Genomic DNA, 21,562 nt, shown 5'->3' with positions numbered 1-21,562 from the left:
TTGCCAAGGATAGCTTGGAATTGTGATCCTTCTGACATCAGCCTCCTGAGTAGCTAGGGTTATAGCCATGAGCCAATGATTTGAGTCTGTTTTGCTTGTTTTGACACAGGATTTTGCTATGTAACCTAGGCTAGCCTTGACTTCATGATTCTTATGCTTCAACCTCCAAAATGCTGGGATTTGTTCCATTTGTTCCATTTTTTGGAAGCTCAGAACTTGGGTTTCTTGGCTCCCATTTTGAGTGACTTTCCACAGTGCCACATTGAGCCTTTTTTTTTTTTTTAAAGCAAGAGGCAAGAGTGATATGAGTTTCCTTTGAAATGTATTGATTTTATTGTTGAGGAATGAATCCGCTCTGTAAACTTTATTGGCAGAAAATAGGTAACTTTTCCTTATAGGTACCTTACTGTCACTATGTTACCATGTTGACGTTCTAACACATCTCAGAATAGAGGTAAAATCACTGCAGTTGTAATATGTTTATATGAAGTCATACTGGAATAGGGTGGGTCTTTAATCCCTTATGGCTGGTATCTTCATGAGAGGAGACACAGAAAGCAGGATGCTTTAAGAAGAGACAGATAAGACAGGCAGAAAATGACCATGAGATAATGAGGCAGAGACTGGAATGAAGTGCCTGTAAGTCAAGGAATTCAAGGATGGCCAGCTTCCAACCAAAGCTAGAAGCTACAAAGAAAGATTTCTCCCTACTCTTGCCCATATCTGACATCTTCCTCTAGTCCTCAGATCTGTGAGAATCAATTTCTGCTCTTTTAAACCAACTTGTAGCTCTTCCTTTCAGCAGCCCTTGAAGACTAACACAGGGGTGGTGCAATGAGGGAATTCATTTGGTTTTTCCTGATCAGTCTGCTGACAACACAAAAGTTTACCTGCCTGAAGCATTCATCCTGCTCTACTGCAGGAATACTGGAGTGGATTTCCTCTTAAAGATTTTCTAGACTTGGCTCTCCCAGTGGGAAGAAGATTAGCAAACCAGAGGGAACCTTTTCTCCTCTGTCCTTGTACATTTCAAATTAACAAATGAGAGAAAAAAGCTCTTGTGCCTTTATTCTCTTTCATTCCATATATGCTTTAATTAATTGTTTTCTTGTGGCTCTAGAGATGGAACCCATGGCCTTTTGCATGCTAGGTAAGTGCTCTACCAATGAGCTTCAAGCCCAGCTCCAGACATGCTTCCATTGGCTGCCAGAACACTGATAGCTTGCAATGTGCACGGTTTATCTTAGCTTCCTTTAGTTGCCTGTTAACCCAACTTTCTTTTACTTCTTTTTGGTCTGAAACAAGGATTTGAACCTGGTACTTGATACTTTTGTTCATGGGCTAGTGCTCTATCAATTGAACCATGCCTCCAACTCCTAAACCTGCTTGATTATTATTGGGATTTTGAGTTGTAAAGCTATCTAAAATATAAATATGTGCCTTATTATGGAAGATTAAAAAAAAGAGGTTTTCCTTAAGAAATATTCAAAAAGGAAAAAAAAAACCTAGAAACTGGTTCCCTAGTCTAACAATTTATATATCTATTATTTTTTTATATATTTTTTTATATATCTATTATTTAAGCTAATTCATTTGACAAAGATTACATAGTAAATATAGAAAGAATACATTTCCTACATTCAATAAGAATTAAGTCCAAATGGATCAAAGACCTTGAGGTAAGAGCAGACACCCTGAAAATATTACAAGAAAGAATAAAGGAAATTCTAGGGCTCATTGGCACAAGCTGAAATTTTCTTACTAAAGATCCAAAAAACAACAAATCAAAGAAAGTTTGGAAATGGGATTGCATGAAACTGCAGAGATTTTGCATGGCAAAGGACATAACTAACAAGGTAAATAGTCGACAGATCTTCACTAGCCATACAACAGATAAGGGCCTCATTAATAAAAAAAAAAAAAGCTGGGCGCCGGTGGCTCTAATCTTAGCTACTCAGGAGGCTGAGATCTGAGGATTGTGGTTCAAAGCCAGCCTGGGCAGGAAAGTCCGTGAAACTCTTATCTCCAATTTAAAAAACCACCAGCAAACCAGATGTGGCGTTGTAGCTCAAGTGGCAGAACGCTAGCCTTGAGCTGAAGAGCTGAGGGACAGCGATCAGGCCCAGAGTTCAAGCTCCACTACCAAAAAAAAAAAAAAAAAAAAAAAGTCCCCAGAAACAAATCCTCAGAGAAACAACTGCCCCATTAATAAGTGGACTAGATTCTGGGAAGGTGGCTTAGTGGTAGAGTGTTTGCCTTGCATGCATGAGATCCTGGGTTTGATTCCTCAGCACCACAGAAGCAGAAAAAGCCAGAAGTGGCACTTTGACTCAAGTGATAGAGCTCTCTACTTGAGCTGAAGAGCTGAGGGACAGTGCTCAGAGTTCAGGCCCCATAACCGATAGAAAAAAAACAAAAGGGGGAGGGAGATGGCTAAAGACTTAAAGAGAGACTTCTCCGAAGAGGAAATAAGAATGGTCAATAGATACATGAAGAAACGTTCAACCTCTCTAGCCATAAAAGAAATGTGAATCAAAACAACAACATTGAGATTCCACCTCATCCCTGTTAGAATGACTAAAATCAAAAAATATAATAACAACAGATGCTGGAGGGCATGTGGCCAAAAGGGAATGCTATTGCACACTGTTGGTAGGAGCGTAAACTTGTTCAGCCATTCTGGAAAGACTACACATAGAGCTCCCCTATAACCCAACAATCCCATTTACCCAAATGACTGCAAACAAAACTAAAGCTACCAGTCAACTATGTTTATCACAGCATTGCTTACCATAGCTAAGATATGGAACCAACCCAGATGCCCCTCAATAGATGAATGGATCAAGAAAATATGAAAATATTATATATATATATATGTATATATATATGAATTCTATGCTTCCATCAGAAAGAATGACACTGCCACACTGCCCCATTTTTAAGGAAATGGAAGGACCTGGAAAAAAATTACACTAAGTGAAGTAAGCCAGGCCTAAGGAAACATAGGTCCCATGGTCTACCTTATTTGTAATAATTAGTATACATCTAGGATAATCTTAGCAGATGAACAGAATAGCTCAATAGCTATGTACATATGACCATATAAGATGATGCTAAGCAAAATAACCTCCAAGACATGAACATAAAAGGTTTTTCTTCGTGGTTGTTTTTAATGTAATATGTGATTTCTTATTTCTTTTGTATTCTTTTCTCCCTATGGTATATCCCCTGCTGTCACTGTATTTGCTTTTGTTACCCTGGTATTGGCTATAAATTATTGGAATTAGGGAGGGGAAGGGGAACAACAGAATGGTGAGACAAAGGACAAGGGGTACAATGCAACAGTGATATACAAAAGACAATATGTTGGAAATGATCTGTACAACTCACGGGGGAGGGAGGGAAAGTGGGAGAAAAATGAGGGCTAACAAGTTCAACAATTAATGTACTCACTACCTTATGCATATAACTGTAACCCCTCTGTACATCACCTTGACAATAAAAGAAATGAATGATTGATTGCAATGTAAATTAAAAAAAAAAGAATCAAGGACAATTTACCCATTTGGCAAAAATTCCTATCATTTAAAATAATCACAGGATAAAAATTTGACTCATTAATTGGGCATCATTGTTATATTTGTGAGATCAGCACCATTTCATTTTGTTTTTCTGTCATGGTGGAGATTGAACCTAGGGCTTTGCAAAATTCAGCAAGGTAGCCCATAGACATAAGCAGTAGTTGGGTACAACAAGTGTCTCCTTGTCACCTCTCCTAAAGTTTCTGAACCTCCCAAAATATCACTACCTGCTGGAAATCAAACCCTGGACCCTTATGCCTTTGTGTGGGGCACTCCTAATCCAAACCGTAACAGTTTGAAAGTGACTTCATTGCTTTTTGCTCTGCATACAGTCTTGATCTCATTTAAGTTGGTGTCTGTGAAGCTGGTCTCAATTTTTTTTTTTTTAAATGTTTAACTTCATGCTGAGCATCAGCTAAAGCCTGATACTGGGCCCATTTGCAGGCATGAATCAAATCATGAGTTATCTTGGATTTGAAATTACCCCTCCATGTTAGTCAGCATTCTGTTTCTATGACACAATCCTTGAGAAACACAACATATAAGAGGAATGATTTATTTTGGTTTGTGGTTCCAGTTCATGGTTGTACCAATTCACTGCAGGCAGGAAGATGGAAGGGAGGGTGGGGTGAGAGAGAGAAACAGAGAGGAAGAGAGAGCGAGTGGGGTGGGGAGAAAGAAAAAGAAAGAGGGGGAATCAGAGATACTTTTGCAGTTCTGGGACAACTCTGGGAAAATGGCCCTGAATTCAGGCTCTTGCACTTGCTGGCTGGCACTTTACCACTTCCGACACCCCCTAGCCCCATATACTCCTTTTCAGATGAACTCAAAGGGTTGCTGCTGTTGCTGATTTCAATATTTTGAAATAGCAACAGTATATTGATCTCTTTTTGTAAAGAGTTTTTTGTTGTCTAGTCTGTTCTATGTTGTGTGAAACATGACTTAGGTAGCAGCTAGTTAGTATCTCTCATAAACTGGGTATGGTGGCACACACTTGCAATCCCTGCACTTGGGAAACTGAAATGACACTTGGAGACTGAGGGAGAATTCTGCATTCAAAGCCATACTGGGGTACATAGTGAAACTCTGTGTGTGTGTGTGTTATCCTATAAAAGCTGTTTATTTTCCTAGTCCTTCTACAGGAAAACATAAAAGTCGATGTTTGATTACAAGGTCTATATAAAGAAGATAATTTCAAAAAAATGAAAAACAAGAGTATATCTTTAGGGCATTATTTGGATTCCTAGATTCAGATGTTTTCAACATACCCCTGGAATCACTAATATATAACATTTTTTGAAGCTAATCTGATAAGATTAGTTTGGCAAGTAAAGTTGAAACAAAATAATAGCAAGATAACCCACTGCCATTGTTTGTCTAGGAGACATGTATAGAAAGGCTGAAAGTTTGCCAGGCGCTGGTGGCTCATGACTGTAATCCTAGCTACTCAGGAGTCTGAGATCTGAGGATTGTGGTTCAAAGCCAGCTGGGCAGGAAAGTCTGTGAGACTCTTATCTCCAATAAACCACTGGAAAACCAGAAGTGGCACTGTGGCTCAAGTGGTAGAGAGCTCGCCTTGAGCTGAAGAGCGCTGGGATAGTGCCCAAGCCCAGAGTACAAAGAGTACAAGCCGTATGACCGACCAACACCTCCCCCCCACCCCCTGCCAAAAAAAAAAGGCTGAAAGTATTCTAAACTGGGTGCTGATGGCTCATGCCTATAATCCTATTCAGTCTGCTGAGATCTGAGGATGAACATTTGAAGTCAGCCTGGACTCACAGAAAAGTCTGTGAGATACTTACGTAGAATTAACCACCAAAAAGCTAGAAATGGAGCTGTGGTTCAAGGGATAGAGGGCTAGCCTTGAGCAAAAAATGTTCAGGGACAGTGGTCAGATCCTAGTTCAAGCCCCAGAACCAGCACACAAGCAAACATATAAAGAAAAACTGTAAACCCATGAGTGGCAACAAACCCTTGGAATCTCAGCACTGGAGAGGCTGAGGCAGCATTGTCAGTGTGAGGTAAACCTAGTTTACACAGTGTGATCTTGTGTCAGAAATAAATAACATGACAACCATTTAGTTAGGTCAATGAGAGTGCTTGCTCAGCATGTTTGATCCACAGCCAACCCAACACTATTCTGAATTTCCAGTGTTGTTGGTGATAGTGAACATTCAGTCCTTAAATGGTGTACAAACTTGCACATAATCAGTGAAACAGATCTTGGGTAGTTTCTTTTCATCTTTTCCCATGAGGATTATCATCTTGCATAGCTTATTCAGTGCCCCATCTAGTTAATCCAATGAGGAAGCTGTGTTCCCTTCTCATCCAGTAATTCCTTTTTCCACTGTCACCACTATTCCTTGATTTAGCCCCGTGTGTATCACTTAGTGAACAAGGTTGACAACACTTCCCTAAAGCTAACTAGATGTATACAAAATGTCGTATGTTAACATACATTTCAGAAGGTTATTAGAGAATCCTGGAAAGGCCCATAAAGTACTAGACAACCACATATGCATGTATGAACACTCAAAAGATTTTCTAAAGATGACTACAAGAATTTTAGATGACTAAGCACTGTATAACTCAGATAATCTTTGATAAGTATTTACTGCTACTTTTAAAACTCAGAAAAACTGTTTTTCAGTGTAACAGAATGTATGTTTTCTTGGAACTAGAGGTTTGTTTCAACTGTAGAACTGCAGTCTTGAGAAGCAAAAAAAAAAAAAAAATATGCCTTCTTGACATTTTGCAACTTACACTTATGATAGTGCTAAGAAATTGGTATGTCAAGTTATCCGTTTAAGTCTGGCTTGTGTTTAAGTCTTAGATTTATACACATCTAATTTACAGGTCTTATAAAAACATTGCCTATAACTTCAGGAATTACTAAGTAAAACAAAAACTACAACTGAAAATTCCTTCAAGACCTCAATAACTTTCCTTAGTAATAAATTAAAAAACCATTACTAGTCAGAATGACGTGGCTTTACTTGTATTGTTGTGCGTTATTAATATTGGGATTCAAATAATTCTTCCAACAATTATACAAAAAAAGAAAAAAAACTTTATTTTCCACAAGGAAGAGCAATAGGAAAAATTAAATCGTTTCCCACATAGTTTTCTTAAAACAGAGCCTACAAGGACATATTCAGCACCAAATAAAAAAAAAGAGAGAGAGAAATTACAAACAGCCATAGAATATAATCTATAAAGCAAACACTTAATATTGCACTTTGTTTTGCTAACATTTTGGATTTTACTTTTCCTAATTGAAAAATCAGGAATCTATCTTGAATACTGGAATACAACTGTGAACCTCACATCTTACTTCAGGAATTGACCAATATTTAGAAAAAAAGTAATGCTTCTAAATAAGAGTAAAGAAATACTTGAATGGAAAACAAAACTTTATTTAATAAAGTTTTACAAATTAATTTTTTATCACACTTTTGTGACCCAGTGCCAATTAGTAGAATATTGGTCATTCTTGCTTTATGTGTTATTTTTAAGAGAATATGGTAATATGTATTCCAATGCTATGCATATCAACAATTGTTCCCTAGTCAGACATAAGAGTAAAGAAAAGGTATTTTTCTGACAATCTCCCCTCCCCAACAAAAATAAAACCACCAAATGCCCTTTATGCCAAGTATTCCATCAGCTTCTTTTGAGGGGGACATTCACAAAATGATTTAACAACAGTAAAAAAATACTTCACCCCCATTTTCTTGTTATCTAGTATTAGTTTGCTACGGGAGCCTAAACCCTTTAACTGAATCACTTAAAACGCGATTCATTTTTACACTGGGCTTTCTTCACCCTGTCAGCATTATTTCAAACATGAATTGTCTTCCATGTTTTCTTAAAGGCCACTTATGGAAAAGCCTATTTTGTGTGAAGCTTTAAGACAGTATTAACCAGGTCAAGCACCAAGCCAGAGTTATTATTTTCAGCCACCTTATTAACTATGGGGTTAAAGGGCAAGATAGATGTGACATCCATTTCACACATATGTTGCATCATCAGAAATGCCGATTGTCATGAAGAGCCTGACAATCTGAAGCTGAGCTCCTTCTAAAAATACATTGGTATACTCAGTACTTTGGAAGATGCAGTTTTAATGTTTATCATAAATGCTGGTATAGTTATGATTCAACTATAAATTATCTTAAAAATAATTTAACTATAGATACTCAAGTGACTGCTCATGTTTAGCAAATTGTTTAATGGAAAAAATTCAGTAAGAAAAGCCCTCTCTCTTTCTCTCTTACACATACACACACACACATGCACGCACGCACACACACGTACAAGCTATTATTCTAGCAACCATTCTATTATTTGGAATAGTCAAGTTAGTGCTTTTGTAATAAACTTGCGTTTTCATACTCTGTCAAGCATTAACAGGATGACAGATGTATGAAAGATTCTCTAATCACAATCATAATTATATTCCTGCTCATTAAAATACTCAGCATCAGCAAAAATGATTTTCAACATGTGTGTTTTGGAGGTAATTAAGTAACTCTGTATAAAAATAAATGAACTTTTCCCTCCTTTCCCCAGTGACTGGAAAGCTTCCATTATTTTAAAATAATAAAAATAATTCCTAAGAGCAAAAGCCCTGAACTCTTTGCTGGTGCATGCCCTACTGTCTTTCTCTACTTCACTCTTAATTCTGCTAGTTTCATCTTGTATGCAATGATAAAAAGGGGATGTGGGTGTATTATCACTTTTGTGTATGTCCCGTTTCCAAATTTCCCTCTCTGAAAAAGCCAACCAAATAAAGAACAACAACAATAACAACAACAGAAAAATAACAGTGCAACAAAACACAAATAGCATTCCAACAGTTTGGCAAGTGATGCGTTCACCTGAGATTAAGTGATTTTAGGCAGTCAGTAACAAATGCTGCTTTGCTGTAATAGTAGAAAGGCAACAAATTCTCAAAAGAAACCAAGAAGGTATACAATCTTGACAGTCTTGTATTAGCTTCCTCCTCTTTATCTTTTTCCTTCCCCCCACCACATATCTGTTGCGAATCTACTACAGTAGGCTGCAAAACATACAGCAAAAAAGATTGGCTTGAAGGCATTTGATGTTTGTAAATAAATCCACAATAGGATCCAAGCTGAAGAGGTGATATATGGTCAGCCTAGTAGGACAATTCTGAGCATGTGCATACGCAGGTAAAGTCCAGGCTATATTAAATTAAAAAAAATGTCAGTGCGTCTTTTTCATGTAAGAGTTTTTCAAAGCTTTCTTTTGTTCCTTGTTGTGCTGAACACAAACAAGTGTTAAAAGAGTATCAAGAGTCTGGCATAAATGGAAAAAAAAAAAAGCTGTAGTGACATGGAACTGCACAATGTAAGCATTGAGCATGTGCAAATTTTCAAATCAAAAGAAGGAACTCATCCTTCTTTACAACGTGGTGTCTTGACACGTGACACGAATGACCATAGACTAAGACTGCTCTTGGTATGTGCCAGTTTTAAAGGAAAAAAGCTTAGATCTTCAAGCATGTTGGAGCAGTCCCAGAAGGTTGCTGGAGGCTTCTAAAGCATGACCACTGGCTGTTTCATGTATTTGCCATTTCTCTGGGCAAAAGCAATTCCACTTCCTCTGAAAACGTGTCTCCAAGATACTCCTCTGTCCTCAGCCGGAAGAGATACAGTTCGGAACCCACATCAACTTGATTCAACCAAGTATTCCTTCAACGAGAGGGGCAGGATGGTCTGTCCTCAGAAGACTGATCAGGATTTGGATCAATCTAGAACAAAAGAGAGAAAATTGACAAGATTATCTGATGAGATCAAGGGACAACACAGCAAACCATCAATGGTAAGCACTGGTCAAGAAAAGTAACAAAATATGTAATCAGAAAGCACACACTGACACACCAACTGTTAGCAAATTATACTACATTATTCCTTTTCATGTTTGAAATGCGACGTGGAGATGTCATTACTCATAAGGTCCTTGGTATTCAACAACTAGGTTAAGAACTGGATAAATTACTGATTAAGTCTTCATTGGAAAGGTATTTTCTTTCTGCTTTTAGTAGCTCTTAAAACTCAAGCACCAAATATGGGTATCTTCAAAGCAACAATATCCCTTTGTAAAATCCTTTTATTATCTTGTATATAAAAAGTCAATTCATCTCTTCTCAAGGCTTTAGGAATAATGAAATTGTGAAAAAAAATGCTCTGAGAGTGAAGGACGGGGTGATTATTGCCCAAAAAGAAATGTACTTCCTTACCTGACTTATGTGACTGTAATCCCTCTGTATATCACCTTTATAATAACAAGTGAACAAGAAAAAAGGGATAATGGAAGAAAGTGCCCTGTAAGATACAGTCTGTATGGGAGGGCAACCATAATGCTTAAGAGCCCTGAGATTCCATTAGGCCATTGTGACTTTCATATGCTTTCTTAATATTTCAGTTATTTCTCAAGGAGGAGGAGAAAGGGCACAGAAGAGCAGATGGGTGGGTTTAATGTATTTATTATAACAGTTTTTGGATTAGACCCATTCACTTGCATTAAAATGTAGGAAAATGCTTCAGAAATTTTAGGTAAAAAAGATTTCTGAAGGAAAAAGGGCCCAAAACAGAACAAAACAAAAACCCCTATATTTAAATCACACCTTGAACCTATTTGAGGGATAAGTTCATTTTGAAAGAAGGCAGAATTTCATGACAAAGATGCTAAAAAGTGGGTTATGTAGGTCGAGATTGTCATTGTTTTTAACTGACCCCTGGTTAGCCAGGAATCCTTACATCAGAAATGAGGGACTTAATAAGTGAGACAAAAATGTAGTAACAAATCTGTAACAAGTAGCAGACATATTTAGCACGTAATAGCTTTTTTATGAACGGGATAGAGAAAAAAATATCTATTCAAAAATTTCAAGAACAGATTCTGAAATGAAGAACAATGAAGAAGATTTTCACATTATAATACCCAAAGGATAACTGACTGTTCCAATTATATATTTAAGAAAAGACTGTATCCAGGTGTGTTGGTGAATGCCTGTAAATCTCAGTTACTTGGGAGGTGAAGGTAAAGGAATGCTCTACCAGAAATGTTATCAAGATGTGTACTCAAAGAACAAGACTTTGTGAGGCACATCTGTAATCCTAGCTCCTTAGGAGGTAAAGGTTGGAAGCTCACTTGTGAAGCCAACCCTGGGCCCAAAACGTAAGTAAGATTCTGTCTGAAAAATAACCAAAGCAAAAAGGGCTAAGGAAGTGGGTCAAGCCCTATTTTCAACCCTAGAACCACTCCCTGAACTACAAAAGAGCAATTTGTTGAAGAGAAATAACCATCGTCTTTTCTTTTTGCTTAACTAGAGAGCATGAAATGAAATATTGTAAAAAAAAAAAAAAAGTGATAGAAATTACAGTAACCAAAAGAACAAGCTAATTCTGATGATTTATAAAACATTGCTCTAAAGTTAACTTCCATGCCCTACTACATGTTCTAGTCATTGTGAAAAATCCTGAAATTGTTGATCAGTTCTATTCCCTCCTTGCTTTTACCTATGCTGTTCTACCTGTCTGGATTATTCCACCTTTGGAGGACCAATCTTCAAGATTCAGTGTTAATAATGAGCTTCTCAGAGAAGCCTCACTCATTCCCAGGTACAGTAAGCAAGCTGCTTCTCAAGTGAGGTATGTGCTGACATCATGTAGTGTGTTGCTTCTAGGTTCATTGTTCTACTGTCCTGTGAGCTTCTTTTCCCAAGTATATACCAAGGTTATTTACCTTATGTGCTTAGCTGAGATGAATAAGAATAGTCTCAGCAGTTGTTCCTGTTGTTTATGAAGTTATGTGGAAATACTCTATTTTTCCCTATGACTAAGAATGTTAAAATATGCAAGAATTGGAAAAGGATCATGAGTAAGATACTTCTAGTTATTTAACCAATGCTTGCAACAGCCAGCCTTTTCCATAGCCAGTTGAAAATAATTGTTCTTTCAAAGATGCAAAATGATTTAGCCTGTGGTTAGAACATTATCTTACATGCCCAATAATAAATCAGTGCTTTTACTTCTATCTCAAACTTAGTAAGTTTCACAACTCTAACTTTTAATCTGATGTTCTAAATTATTATATTAGTATGACAGTCTAGTTGTGACTATTTTTTCTTTTGGATTTGGCCATAAAAGTCTTGCTACATAGCTCAGGCTGTCCTCAAACTCAGTCCTCTTCAGCTTCCTAAGTGCTGGGATTACATGTATATACCAATTCTCCTGGCTTAATAGGTAACTGTGTGTTTAAGAAGTCTGAAATGCTATTTCCTAAAAGATCCAGCATATTTCACACTTGAGTTGGTGCTTACCTCTGAATAAAGAGGAGGAGGCAGGAACCGGAACTCCTGGATATATGCAAACAGTGGTCCTTGAAGTGCTCTCTCAAAGTCATCACAAGCACTCACTGGTGCCAAATTATTTCGTCTTTGTTCCTCTGTCACCACTTCTGCATAGCTTGGTGGTGCTGAAGGAAAAAGATACACGCAATTCGAACAGCACGTTCTTATGCATGTCAAAATACACAGAATAATAGGTATTAAAAAGGAATGTCAACATAAAATAGTAATTGGTGATCAAAACAAAGGAGACATGATCTTAATTTAACATTGGGACATAGCTATTCTCTTTAGGGACAAAACTATCTAGGGCCATAAAACATCAAAAGCAAGCAAAGTTCTTAATATAAATATAATGTTATATATTATCAAATTACCTTCAGGTCTTTCAGGTAAGGATAACCCAAGCCAGTTCATGTTCATGCTACACTGACTGCTTACACTGGAGGTTCGACTACCGAATGGATGGAGAGGAATGGTACCAATGACAAGAGGCAAATTAAGAAATAAATCCATAGCTCCAGGAATATCCACATATACCTGAAATTGTGAAGAGAGACACTGGGTTAGAAATTCAAGTACAATTTTATTTTTAAAACCAAATGACCCAATGTTCAGGTGATCTGAGGTCACCACTCAAATTTTTATACACATGAAAACTTTCATGTGCAATCCTGTACATAAAATTATTGACTCCTACATATTTGTATCTACCACTACATGTGGAATACAAAACTCAACCTCCAGATGTAAGACTAAATCACACCCTCATGACTTTAGGACAAGAATGAGAAACTTAAAATCTATACATACCATTAGTGAATATTCCACACGGATTATACTACAATCCAGAATAGAGGGTGAAACTGGTGGAATTTTCAGCAACTTGCCATTCCATGTTTCTGTCTTTCCAGATGATAAAGATTCCCCACGCAAGTTAGCCACAAGCTGTTTGACTTCCTTCATTTTCCCTTTGGCATAGAAGGCCTGTGTTTGGTAAATGGCTGCCTTTGGCACCACCATTCGGGAAGAGCAATTCTCAATCTCAGCAAATATCTGAATTGATTCACCTAGGGAGGGAAAGAAAAGCTGTGCTTAGTATTTAAAATAAAAAACCGAAAGAAAACAACAATAACAAAAACAACCCCCCTACCCACCCTCCCAATCCTACCAAATTACATGGTAGATTCTTAACATTACAAAGTTCAATTAGTTACATGGATCCTAGGAGAAAACAAGTCACTAAGAGTCATAAAAACGACCCACTAACTTATAATAGCTATACGAAAATGGAGACCACACTCCAATTTAGGAAGAGAAAATAGGTTAGCATAATTCATGTTATTTTACCAAAGAATACTGAATCGTGTTTATATGTTTACATGTGGTACTAATATTGTAAATATACATCCAAAAGCTTAGTGAAGCTAGATTCTTTTCTGTAGGGATTGATTTCAAACATACCTGGGGTATAGCCCTTCCTTTCAATTTTGGCACTTAAGGATATTGGGCCTGAGGTACAGAACCAGCAACAGAGAGTCTTTTCTTTTGTGCCTGCTTGGGGTGACTGCAAGAAATAAAATTTGAGAAAAAGATCAATGCGTGAACTGGTAAAATACACAATATTGTAAAATACAATCTTAAGTTATTAAGAGAATTTATGATTAAGAAAATTGTTTTTCCCCCTTGTACCTAAACTTTTTCTTCACTAATGACTTCTGAATGTTACCACTTTTACCTTCATATACATTTCCATTCACTAAAGAAAAAAAAACAAAAAAACAAAGGCTTGACACCCTAACCTACAGATATAGTTTGAACACACTATTTACATATACAGTAATTAAAATAGAAACAATCAAATTAAAAAAAAAAAACCCTTTCCAAGTTCCATTTAAACAGCATTCAGGAAAGGCAGTACAGAAAATAACTTGGTCAGAATCCCAAATGTTAACATCTTTGAGAATGAAAAAAACCCATGAATAGATACAGATATTCATATCTTTATATATGAAACTCTCCATTATAAAGTTATAATTCTCATTCGCTTTAAAGATGTTACCATTTGTTTCAATTATATAAAGCAAAATATCAATCTCACAGAAAACAATTGACAAAGATTGATTTTACAAAGGGATTAAGATTTTTCAGGAAAGTGATGATTCCCCATCATTTGACAACTATCCCTAGTTGGAATAATGCAATGTAGTACAAATTTTAGGCTGGCATTTCCAATTAAATGAAAATGTCATAAATCAGTGATACTACTGTTCCTTTTCCACAAAAAAAAAAAAAAAATCTAAGGAACAGAAATTTTTTGTTGTTGCTGTTATCTGTTATTGATATCATTTTCTGAGGAAGTGCTATTGCATACCACATACTGGTTTTACTTTTAAATTTAAAATTAGTTTTACATAAAAAAATATGAGCATATTCTTCATTAACTTGTGTGCTCTTTACTGTATTATTTTTATGGAATTAAAAAAAGTATTTTAAAGGTACAAAGATTTCATAGTTTATTCTTTATATTCCAAAACCAACGAATGAAGAATTCAGTCAATTCTTACCAGTAATGAAGGAGTGTTGATATCTATATGCTCAAAGACTGTAAATTCCTTCTTTAATTTTACTGGTAGAAGCCAAGGCCTGTGCAATTCGGCTTTCACCCAATAGCGCACACTGCCATGTCGGCCTTCGAATGAGGTAGCAAGTGGTCTGTGTAGAATATAAAGATGAATTTATTAATCTTATACCTCTTTCAAAAATCATACAGTAGTTCAGAATATATAAGAGTATTAATATATTGTACTGTATATGTACCAATCAGGTATCAAAACGTAAGACTTTAAAATTTTTCCAAAGGGATAAGTCAGTGGGGAAAAAAGCTTTTATTTCCAAATAATAGTTGGTAAGAGGTAACAGTTAAATGTTATAGAAAATTTTGCCTTAAAAAGCTAGAAGAATACAATTCCTTTAAACTAAAAAGAGGCTACTTTTAATGATGGTGGCAAAATTATGGAAGTATATGTAATTAACAATTCTTGGTAAGATCAAAATTTTAGAAAGTAAGTTAAAGGGCAGCTCAGTGGTACCGCACATGTCTATCAAGTATGAAGCTCTGGGTTCAATCCCCAGCTCTGGAAAAAGAAAATAGAACGGCTTTAATACTTCTATAGGGAAAAATACACAGTGATAAATATTCAGACTAAATTCCCTTTTGCAGTTCACTTCTTAGCTACTAATTACTAATTACTTCTTTTCATAGCAACTAATTCAAGTCCAGAAAAATTTAGAACAGTCAATATTAGTTGCAAAACTTCCATAAATCCACTGAAATTGATTTTATACTTTCCGGTTTACTCATATTTGAATTCTTTTTTGTCTGTGTTTTCAAAGTTTACTTTCTAAAGGCGAAAAAGAAAAAAAATTCTCATTGACCTATCTTAAAAGAAATTAGGATTGTTTTTGAAGTTGGTCAGATTTTTGGATTACTCACAGAAACTTTTATTTTAGTAAGTAGTCTGTTTTCTATAATTTCATTACAGTTATTTCCAAGATTCGGTTATTTACAAAATGGAGTAATAGCCTAGATTGGTAGAAGCATTAGCATTTCACAAATGATTTTATCCCTTTTAGTTTTCAGTATTAATTTATATAGTACAAGGAAATAAAATGGAGTACTTCTACATTGTCACTACATACTAATTTTTTTTGGTTTATATTAAATGACTTTGCCTTACAGATAAATTAATAATATATGATATGCCAATAAAATGACTTATGAACTCAGTGTACAATACCAACTCAAGTCTAGAATAAACATATGTATGTATATATATATACATATATATATATATATATGGCACATTAAAAATTATTCTGTAGCTTAAAGTTTATTCTCCTGAGCAATCAGTACAAGCACTGGTTTGAATATTTGTTAATAGTCATCATGTAAAATAGTTTGTTTAGTTTCTTACAACAACCCATTATTAAAAATGTAGGAGAGTCCCAGGTTTACACAAGGTGTTTCTGATGGGTGTTCTCTTTTAAATGTAGGACATGAACACCTTGTGGGGCTTTCCCAGGTGCACAAAAGCTACTGAATTTGTATCTAAAGAACAGGATTCCAAGAATAGTGCCAGACACCTCCTTTTCTAAACTTACTGGTAAGGATTACTACACAGGTAGAAAACTGAATTTTTACAAATGGACACCACTGAGACTTGCTAAATATTCCTTTCTGAAGATAAATGAAAATATATAATTTATATTACTTGACTAGTGCTTCCTACCAATAGTAATGAAATATTCTTGTTTTTCAAACCTTATAGAATTTAGGACAGAACTATTAATTGAACTGGCCTTCTATAATTTTGCCACTCTACATGAAAGATAGCTTCTTCTGTTTAATATCTTGTTTTCCTCTAGCAATTTTGTATAATGAAAAGGGTTTTTTTTAAAATCAAAGATATTTAAATTTAGAATATTTACTTTTAAAAGACTATCTTTGACTATGGATCTCTATGAAAAATGCTTAGTTACTTAATATACTTACGTCTGTGGAAGCTCAAAGCTGAATGCATACTCATGCCTTCCTGAATGAATAGTGTTGAAGCCGTCTTCAGAATTTTCATCATCTAGAAAAGTGGAAAAAAAAACCCAAAAATTGTGATAAAATGTCCACACACCTCAGGAAGGCAAACTTCTAACATGGTTTCTTAAAGATGAAGGTGACAAGCTTTGGAGTGCTATTAGAGACTAGCATCTAATTCCAATTTCACTTTCTTCGTATTGAAAAAAAAAAACAAACAAAAAAAACCCTCTCACTCTTCACCTGCTTGCTCTGTAAAATGGAGAGGGGGTATATTAATGTACTCTATTCCCCACAGGCTGGTTTTTAAAATGGAAAATAACTAGGAACAATAGCTAACCAGGTCTAATATATCTTCTATGAGAAACATTCAGGTCTCTGATCATGTCATATTTTACCTGCTACTATTTACTTAAAAATCGTATCAAGACTGTAATGTATAAAAAAGAAAAATGTTCAGGAACAAATTAGGTCATTTTTTTGCAGGGGGTGGGGGGGAAGGGGGAGGAATAAGAACTGACATTCTTGAATAGAATGTGCAGATCACAATTTGAAAATCACCAGGAAATCTCGTCAAAAATGTTGGTCGTTTAACACAAAAACAGGAACAGTGATTTTTTTTTTGAGCTTAAGTTTCATATCTAAAAATATTTTTTTATTGATCTAGCATATACTCAGCCCATCCTAGCAACAACTAGACCTCTCATTTATACAAAGTATACTTCAGTGAATTACAAGGGATGGGGTTTAAAATGTAAAAGTATGCTGCTTCCACATCCTTGAAATAATGAAATCTAATTAAAGGTAGCTTCCAGTTGCTGTGTAGGTGTGTGGGGGGGGGGAGGGTTGGGGGGATGGGGGATGGTTTGCCCCTTCATTTTATAACCCATATTCTTTTGATCAAATGCTTTGTGTGTGTGTGTGTGTCATGAAAATACAGTTACCGAAACTGTGTGGCAGGGCTCTGGGTTATTAAAATGGCTCTGGCAAGCTTTCTACTGGGTAATACAACTGCACCCATGTCTTCGGTGGTTTTCCAGGTGCAGACACCCTCAGCATGAAGCTCCATTTGGCTTTCCATCACCCAAGTCCTGAGTGCGCACCGACCCCGGGATGCGCCCCAGCACCCAAGGCGGGGGAGCGCCTCCGGGTCCAGACTTTCATCCACGAATCCGGGAGAGCCGGGTCCTGCGTGTCTCAGCCCCGGGGACCACCCCCACCCCACCGACTCCTCCCGAGTTGGGGCTTCCCCCACCCGCGCCCCTCGAATGCGCCCAAAGTTTGCCTTCCCCTCCCCTCGCCTTTCTTCCCGTCTCGCTTTTTTTTTTTTTTGTGCCAGCTCAGCAGTCTCACGGAGGCGAGCCGCCGCGGCCGCGCCGTGGTAAACAAGTGCCTGGCTGTCAATCAAGAACTAGACTGGAGCAGGAGAGGACCGGCCTAAACCGGCGCGAGCAGATCCCAGCCGGCCCGCCCGCGCGCCGCCGCTGCCGCCGCCGCCGCCGCCCGCGCGCCCCGCTATACATACGGCATACGTCGCGCGGCGCTCGCGCTCGCGCCCGGCGCGCAGCCTAGCCTGCTGGGCCGGGAGGCGGAGGCGGGGCCGCCGCGCTTCCGCTTTCCCCGCCCCAGCCGGTGACCGGTTCGATCTGGCTCGGGCCACTCAGACACCTTTACAGCCACCGCCAAGGGATAAAAAGGGGTGTCTGAGGGGTGGGGGCGGGGGAGGATAGGAAAAAAAGGCCCGGGAGGAAGGGCGAGATACTTGCTGCGCCCCTCCCTCCCCCAAGATCTCCACATTTGAACCCCTCTCCCTTCTCGGGCCCCGGCCATCCATCCATCCTCAGGTCAAATCAAGGTAGCTGGCGTGGGGAGCCGGGCAGGCAGGCAAACGCGCTTGGCTTCGGCGGGGAGGGGTCCGGCACCTACAGAAACCACCGACTCCTCTCATCTCCCCACCCTTCCCGCCCCAAAGGAGGCGTCTTGCGCACCCTTCCCACCCAAGTTCTCCAGGAACAGGGTTTTTAACTGAAGTTGCCCACGGGCACTGGACACCTGTAAAGACTAGCAGGAGCCCCTAGGTGCGACGCATCGGAGACCCGAAGCCGTTCCTTCCAGGGGTCCCTGGCGCGACTAGGGGTGCGCGCCCCAGGACCGGGGCCCCGCAGGCGGGCAGGGGCGGGGCAGCAGCTCTGGAGGGACCTTTACCGGCGCACGCCGGTTCCAAGCCGGGTCGGACCAGCTCCAGCCCGCCCGCCCGCCCCACCCGCCCCGGCCCAGTCCAATCAGCGCCTGGCATCGCCTTAGCAACAGGCTAACAAACCCAGCTCCGCCCGTCGCCGGGCGCCCGGGGCGGGGCCTCGGCGACCAGGCTAGTTTGAGAGCTCCCAGTTTCTAAGTCATTGAAACTATTCCAACCTTAGGAAGGAGCTCATCCACGCGTTGCAGGGTTTTTAGGGGGCCGATCTCGTGGAGGGGTGGGCGTGTGTGTGTGCAGGGCACTTAGATTCTTTCATCAGGAAATCATGGTGCAACGAAGGAGATTATGTTTAGGCCGTAACTCATTGTTCTACTTTTCCACCATTACAAGTCAGAACTCTTTCATGAGCACCTTTGTTTCTTCCCACCCATTTTACTTAAAACAAAAAGGCTGCAAGGTTCTGGAGGCTCAAACATAAACTCATTTGTATGCTTTCCAACAATTAACAGCATTGCCATTAGGCTCTGAACGTTTCCTATCTGTGCTAATGTTTGGAGAGAAGAACTGGAAATCGTTTCAGAATGCCAAGTACCTCTGTGTAACTGACAAACAATCCCACTAAAGTATTTTTTTCTCCCTGATATTTCAAAAAATGATGCAGTAATGCTGTAGCTCCAAGCATCCTTCATTTCTCACTCGTCCTAGTTGAATTAGTACTTCTCATCGATGGATATTTCAAATAGAATAAAGGCAAAGCGACCTCTATTCTTTCTGAAAAACTGTCGACATCTGCACTAAATACTGCATTAAAAAGGAGAAGCACAAATTACATAACCAGTTTTAACATTATATTCTTCTTGGGCTAGGAATTAAGTCATCGCCACCACCTGACGCGTGTAACCAATCTGCAGAGAGCAGAACTAGCGCCCCTCCTCACCACCCCCCAGAACTGGTCCGAAACAGGATTGAACCGCTTCTAACAAAGGGTGGAAACTTAGAAAAACAAGCTTAGAGTCTCCTATATTTTCACAATGTAGCCATTTAAACAATAGATTGGAAACCTCGGGACCCCTTCTCCCTTTGACAACGCTTTATCTTTCGTCTTGTAACCAAAAATCCAAAGCCCGTGTGCCTTAGACTTTTCAATTCCATCTGACTGCCATGGGTTTCATTGAATGCACGTTCCAAAGTTAGACATGATGCTAGGAAAGAAAATTACGGACCCTGAATGGCTGCTAAAACTGCCTTAACACTTACCAGAATGACAGATGACTAGCCTTTAAAATAAAGAATGTTTCATGTACATTTTTAAAGGAATTGGAAAGAATAGGGGAAAACACACGTGGGGTGTTGGATACCATATGTCAAAATAAGCCACAGCAGTCCTTTATCAAAGAACAATGATCAAGTCTTTTGCACGTGTAAAAAAAAAAAAAACAACCACCAAACACATCCATTAGACGTCTTAAAAAAAAAATGTTACCTCATTTCTGCCCTGGAGATAAAATTTAGACCCAAGGTGGTAAATATAAAAAGGAAATAAAAGCTGCTGTTGGGCTGCCGTGTTTTTTTTTTTTTTGTTTTGTTTTTTTTTAAGCATTTCATTCAACAGCCTATGAAGTGAACCGATCGGGTTGTATTTAAGTTGAATTTTTAAGTGAGGTGCAAAGCCATTACAAGTTATGGCACAGAGCAAGCCGGGCACAGAGGTGCAGTCCGCCGTCACTTTGCAGATGCCTGCATGCACTACGGCTGAACACACGACGAACGTCAAGAGAGCCCCAATCTTCCCAACTTTGCTAACCTTCACCAAAGTGCTGTGCTCTGGTAGCAGTCGGCCACGTTAGGAGAGGGGGGGAGGAGGAGGCGAACACGTCCTTTTCTAAAGAAAACGTGTCTAATGACTTCTACCAAAAAAACTTACCTCTTTCGTGCCCAATGAGGATGTCTTTATGGTTGAAATACTCCACTTCTTCAGTGTAATTCTGGGTATAGGCAGTATTGGAGCCGGCGTTTCTAGATTCCGTCCAGCGTACTTTCGCATGTCCTCTTGCATGGATTTTAAGCGATTTTACTCTGATTTCCCCAGTAACTTCTAAATTCACCCTTCCTGAGACAGTATCCCCGCTGGAGTACACAGGGACATTACTGTCATTAAGACAGTCAAAGCTTATTGTCAAACTCTTCACCTTTCCCAGCACCATGATTATAACAAAAATCTATAAAAATAGAATGTAAGACAAAAAGGGGGGGAAAAAGTCAAGATCGCATATAAAATGTGATCTTCACCTCGCACTGATCGGTGCCTGGGCTGCTGGGTCCCCCCCAAAAAAGAAAAGAATCTCGCAGGCAGGATCAGTGATTCCCTACAAATAGTTCATTGAGATTTCTTCAAAAGTCAGAGCAGCAGGGCGGCCGCGGCTCCGCGCTCCTGCTCGTCTCAGTGGTCTCCTTACAAAGACGGGCGGCTGGAGCCTGCCAGCTCACTTTAAGAGCAGCTTTGTGAAAAACAACCCCAGCGCGCAGGCGCACGCCGCGGCTGCTGTCCGCCCTCCCTGCGCGTGCCCGCCCGCGCCCGGCTCGCGCGCTCCCCCAGGCTCGCTCCCCGACTCGCTAGCTGGCTTGCTCGCTCGCTCCCGGGTACAGTAGGTGTGGAGCTCGGGGGAGAGAAGACACGGCGCTGTCGGGAGGCTCGACTTCTGTTTATTGTGGGCTCGGATTGGTAGGGCCGGCTACCGTAAAGCCTCGTCGTGATATCGGGAGACCCTTTACCGAGCACTCTGTAATAGCCAGAGAGAAGGGTGTCAGGGGTGGGG

The 21,562-nt window shown here is 39.1% G+C and overlaps 1 protein-coding gene across 3 annotated transcripts; it reads right to left on the bottom strand.

Moving 5' to 3' along the window:
• Positions 1-6,628: 6,628 nt before the first annotated feature.
• Arrdc3 (arrestin domain containing 3) lies at positions 6,629-21,215 on the bottom strand. Of its 3 annotated transcripts, XM_042690760.1 has the most exons (8): positions 20,671-21,214; positions 16,514-16,595; positions 14,526-14,673; positions 13,423-13,525; positions 12,772-13,028; positions 12,336-12,498; positions 11,932-12,086; positions 6,629-9,357 (listed from the first exon to the last, which is right to left on the bottom strand). In XM_042690760.1, exons 1-8 carry the CDS (start codon positions 20,948-20,950, stop codon positions 9,301-9,303), a joined length of 1,245 nt encoding a protein of 414 aa, XP_042546694.1. In that variant the 5' UTR covers positions 20,951-21,214; the 3' UTR covers positions 6,629-9,300. The 3 variants fall into 3 exon arrangements, with proteins under 3 accessions (XP_042546694.1, XP_042546696.1, XP_042546695.1); XM_042690761.1 differs by lacking the exon at positions 6,629-9,357 and having other exon boundaries at positions 11,973-12,124; positions 20,671-21,215; XM_042690762.1 differs by lacking the exons at positions 14,526-14,673; positions 20,671-21,214 and having other exon boundaries at positions 16,514-16,597.
• Between the last annotated feature and the right edge of the window lie 347 nt (positions 21,216-21,562).

This window comes from Dipodomys spectabilis, unplaced genomic scaffold, assembly GCF_019054845.1.
Source record: "Dipodomys spectabilis isolate Male_0828 unplaced genomic scaffold, ASM1905484v1 ptg000140l, whole genome shotgun sequence".
Classification (NCBI taxonomy): domain Eukaryota; kingdom Metazoa; phylum Chordata; class Mammalia; order Rodentia; family Heteromyidae; genus Dipodomys; species Dipodomys spectabilis.
This window is presented reverse-complemented; position numbering and strand designations above follow the sequence as displayed.

Bases quoted from the DNA above. Each gene is read 5' to 3' on its own strand.
- Arrdc3 (XM_042690760.1), bottom strand. From the start codon at position 20,950: ATGGTGCTGGGAAAGGTGAAGAGTTTGACAATAAGCTTTGACTGTCTT. The intron at 16,596-20,670 runs GTAAGTTTTTTT...CCACTTTTCTAG, and splicing joins CCTCATTGGGCACGAAAGAG to ATGATGAAAATTCTGAAGAC. The intron at 14,674-16,513 runs GTAAGTATATTA...TATTCTACACAG, and splicing joins AGCTTTGAGCTTCCACAGAC to ACCACTTGCTACCTCATTCG.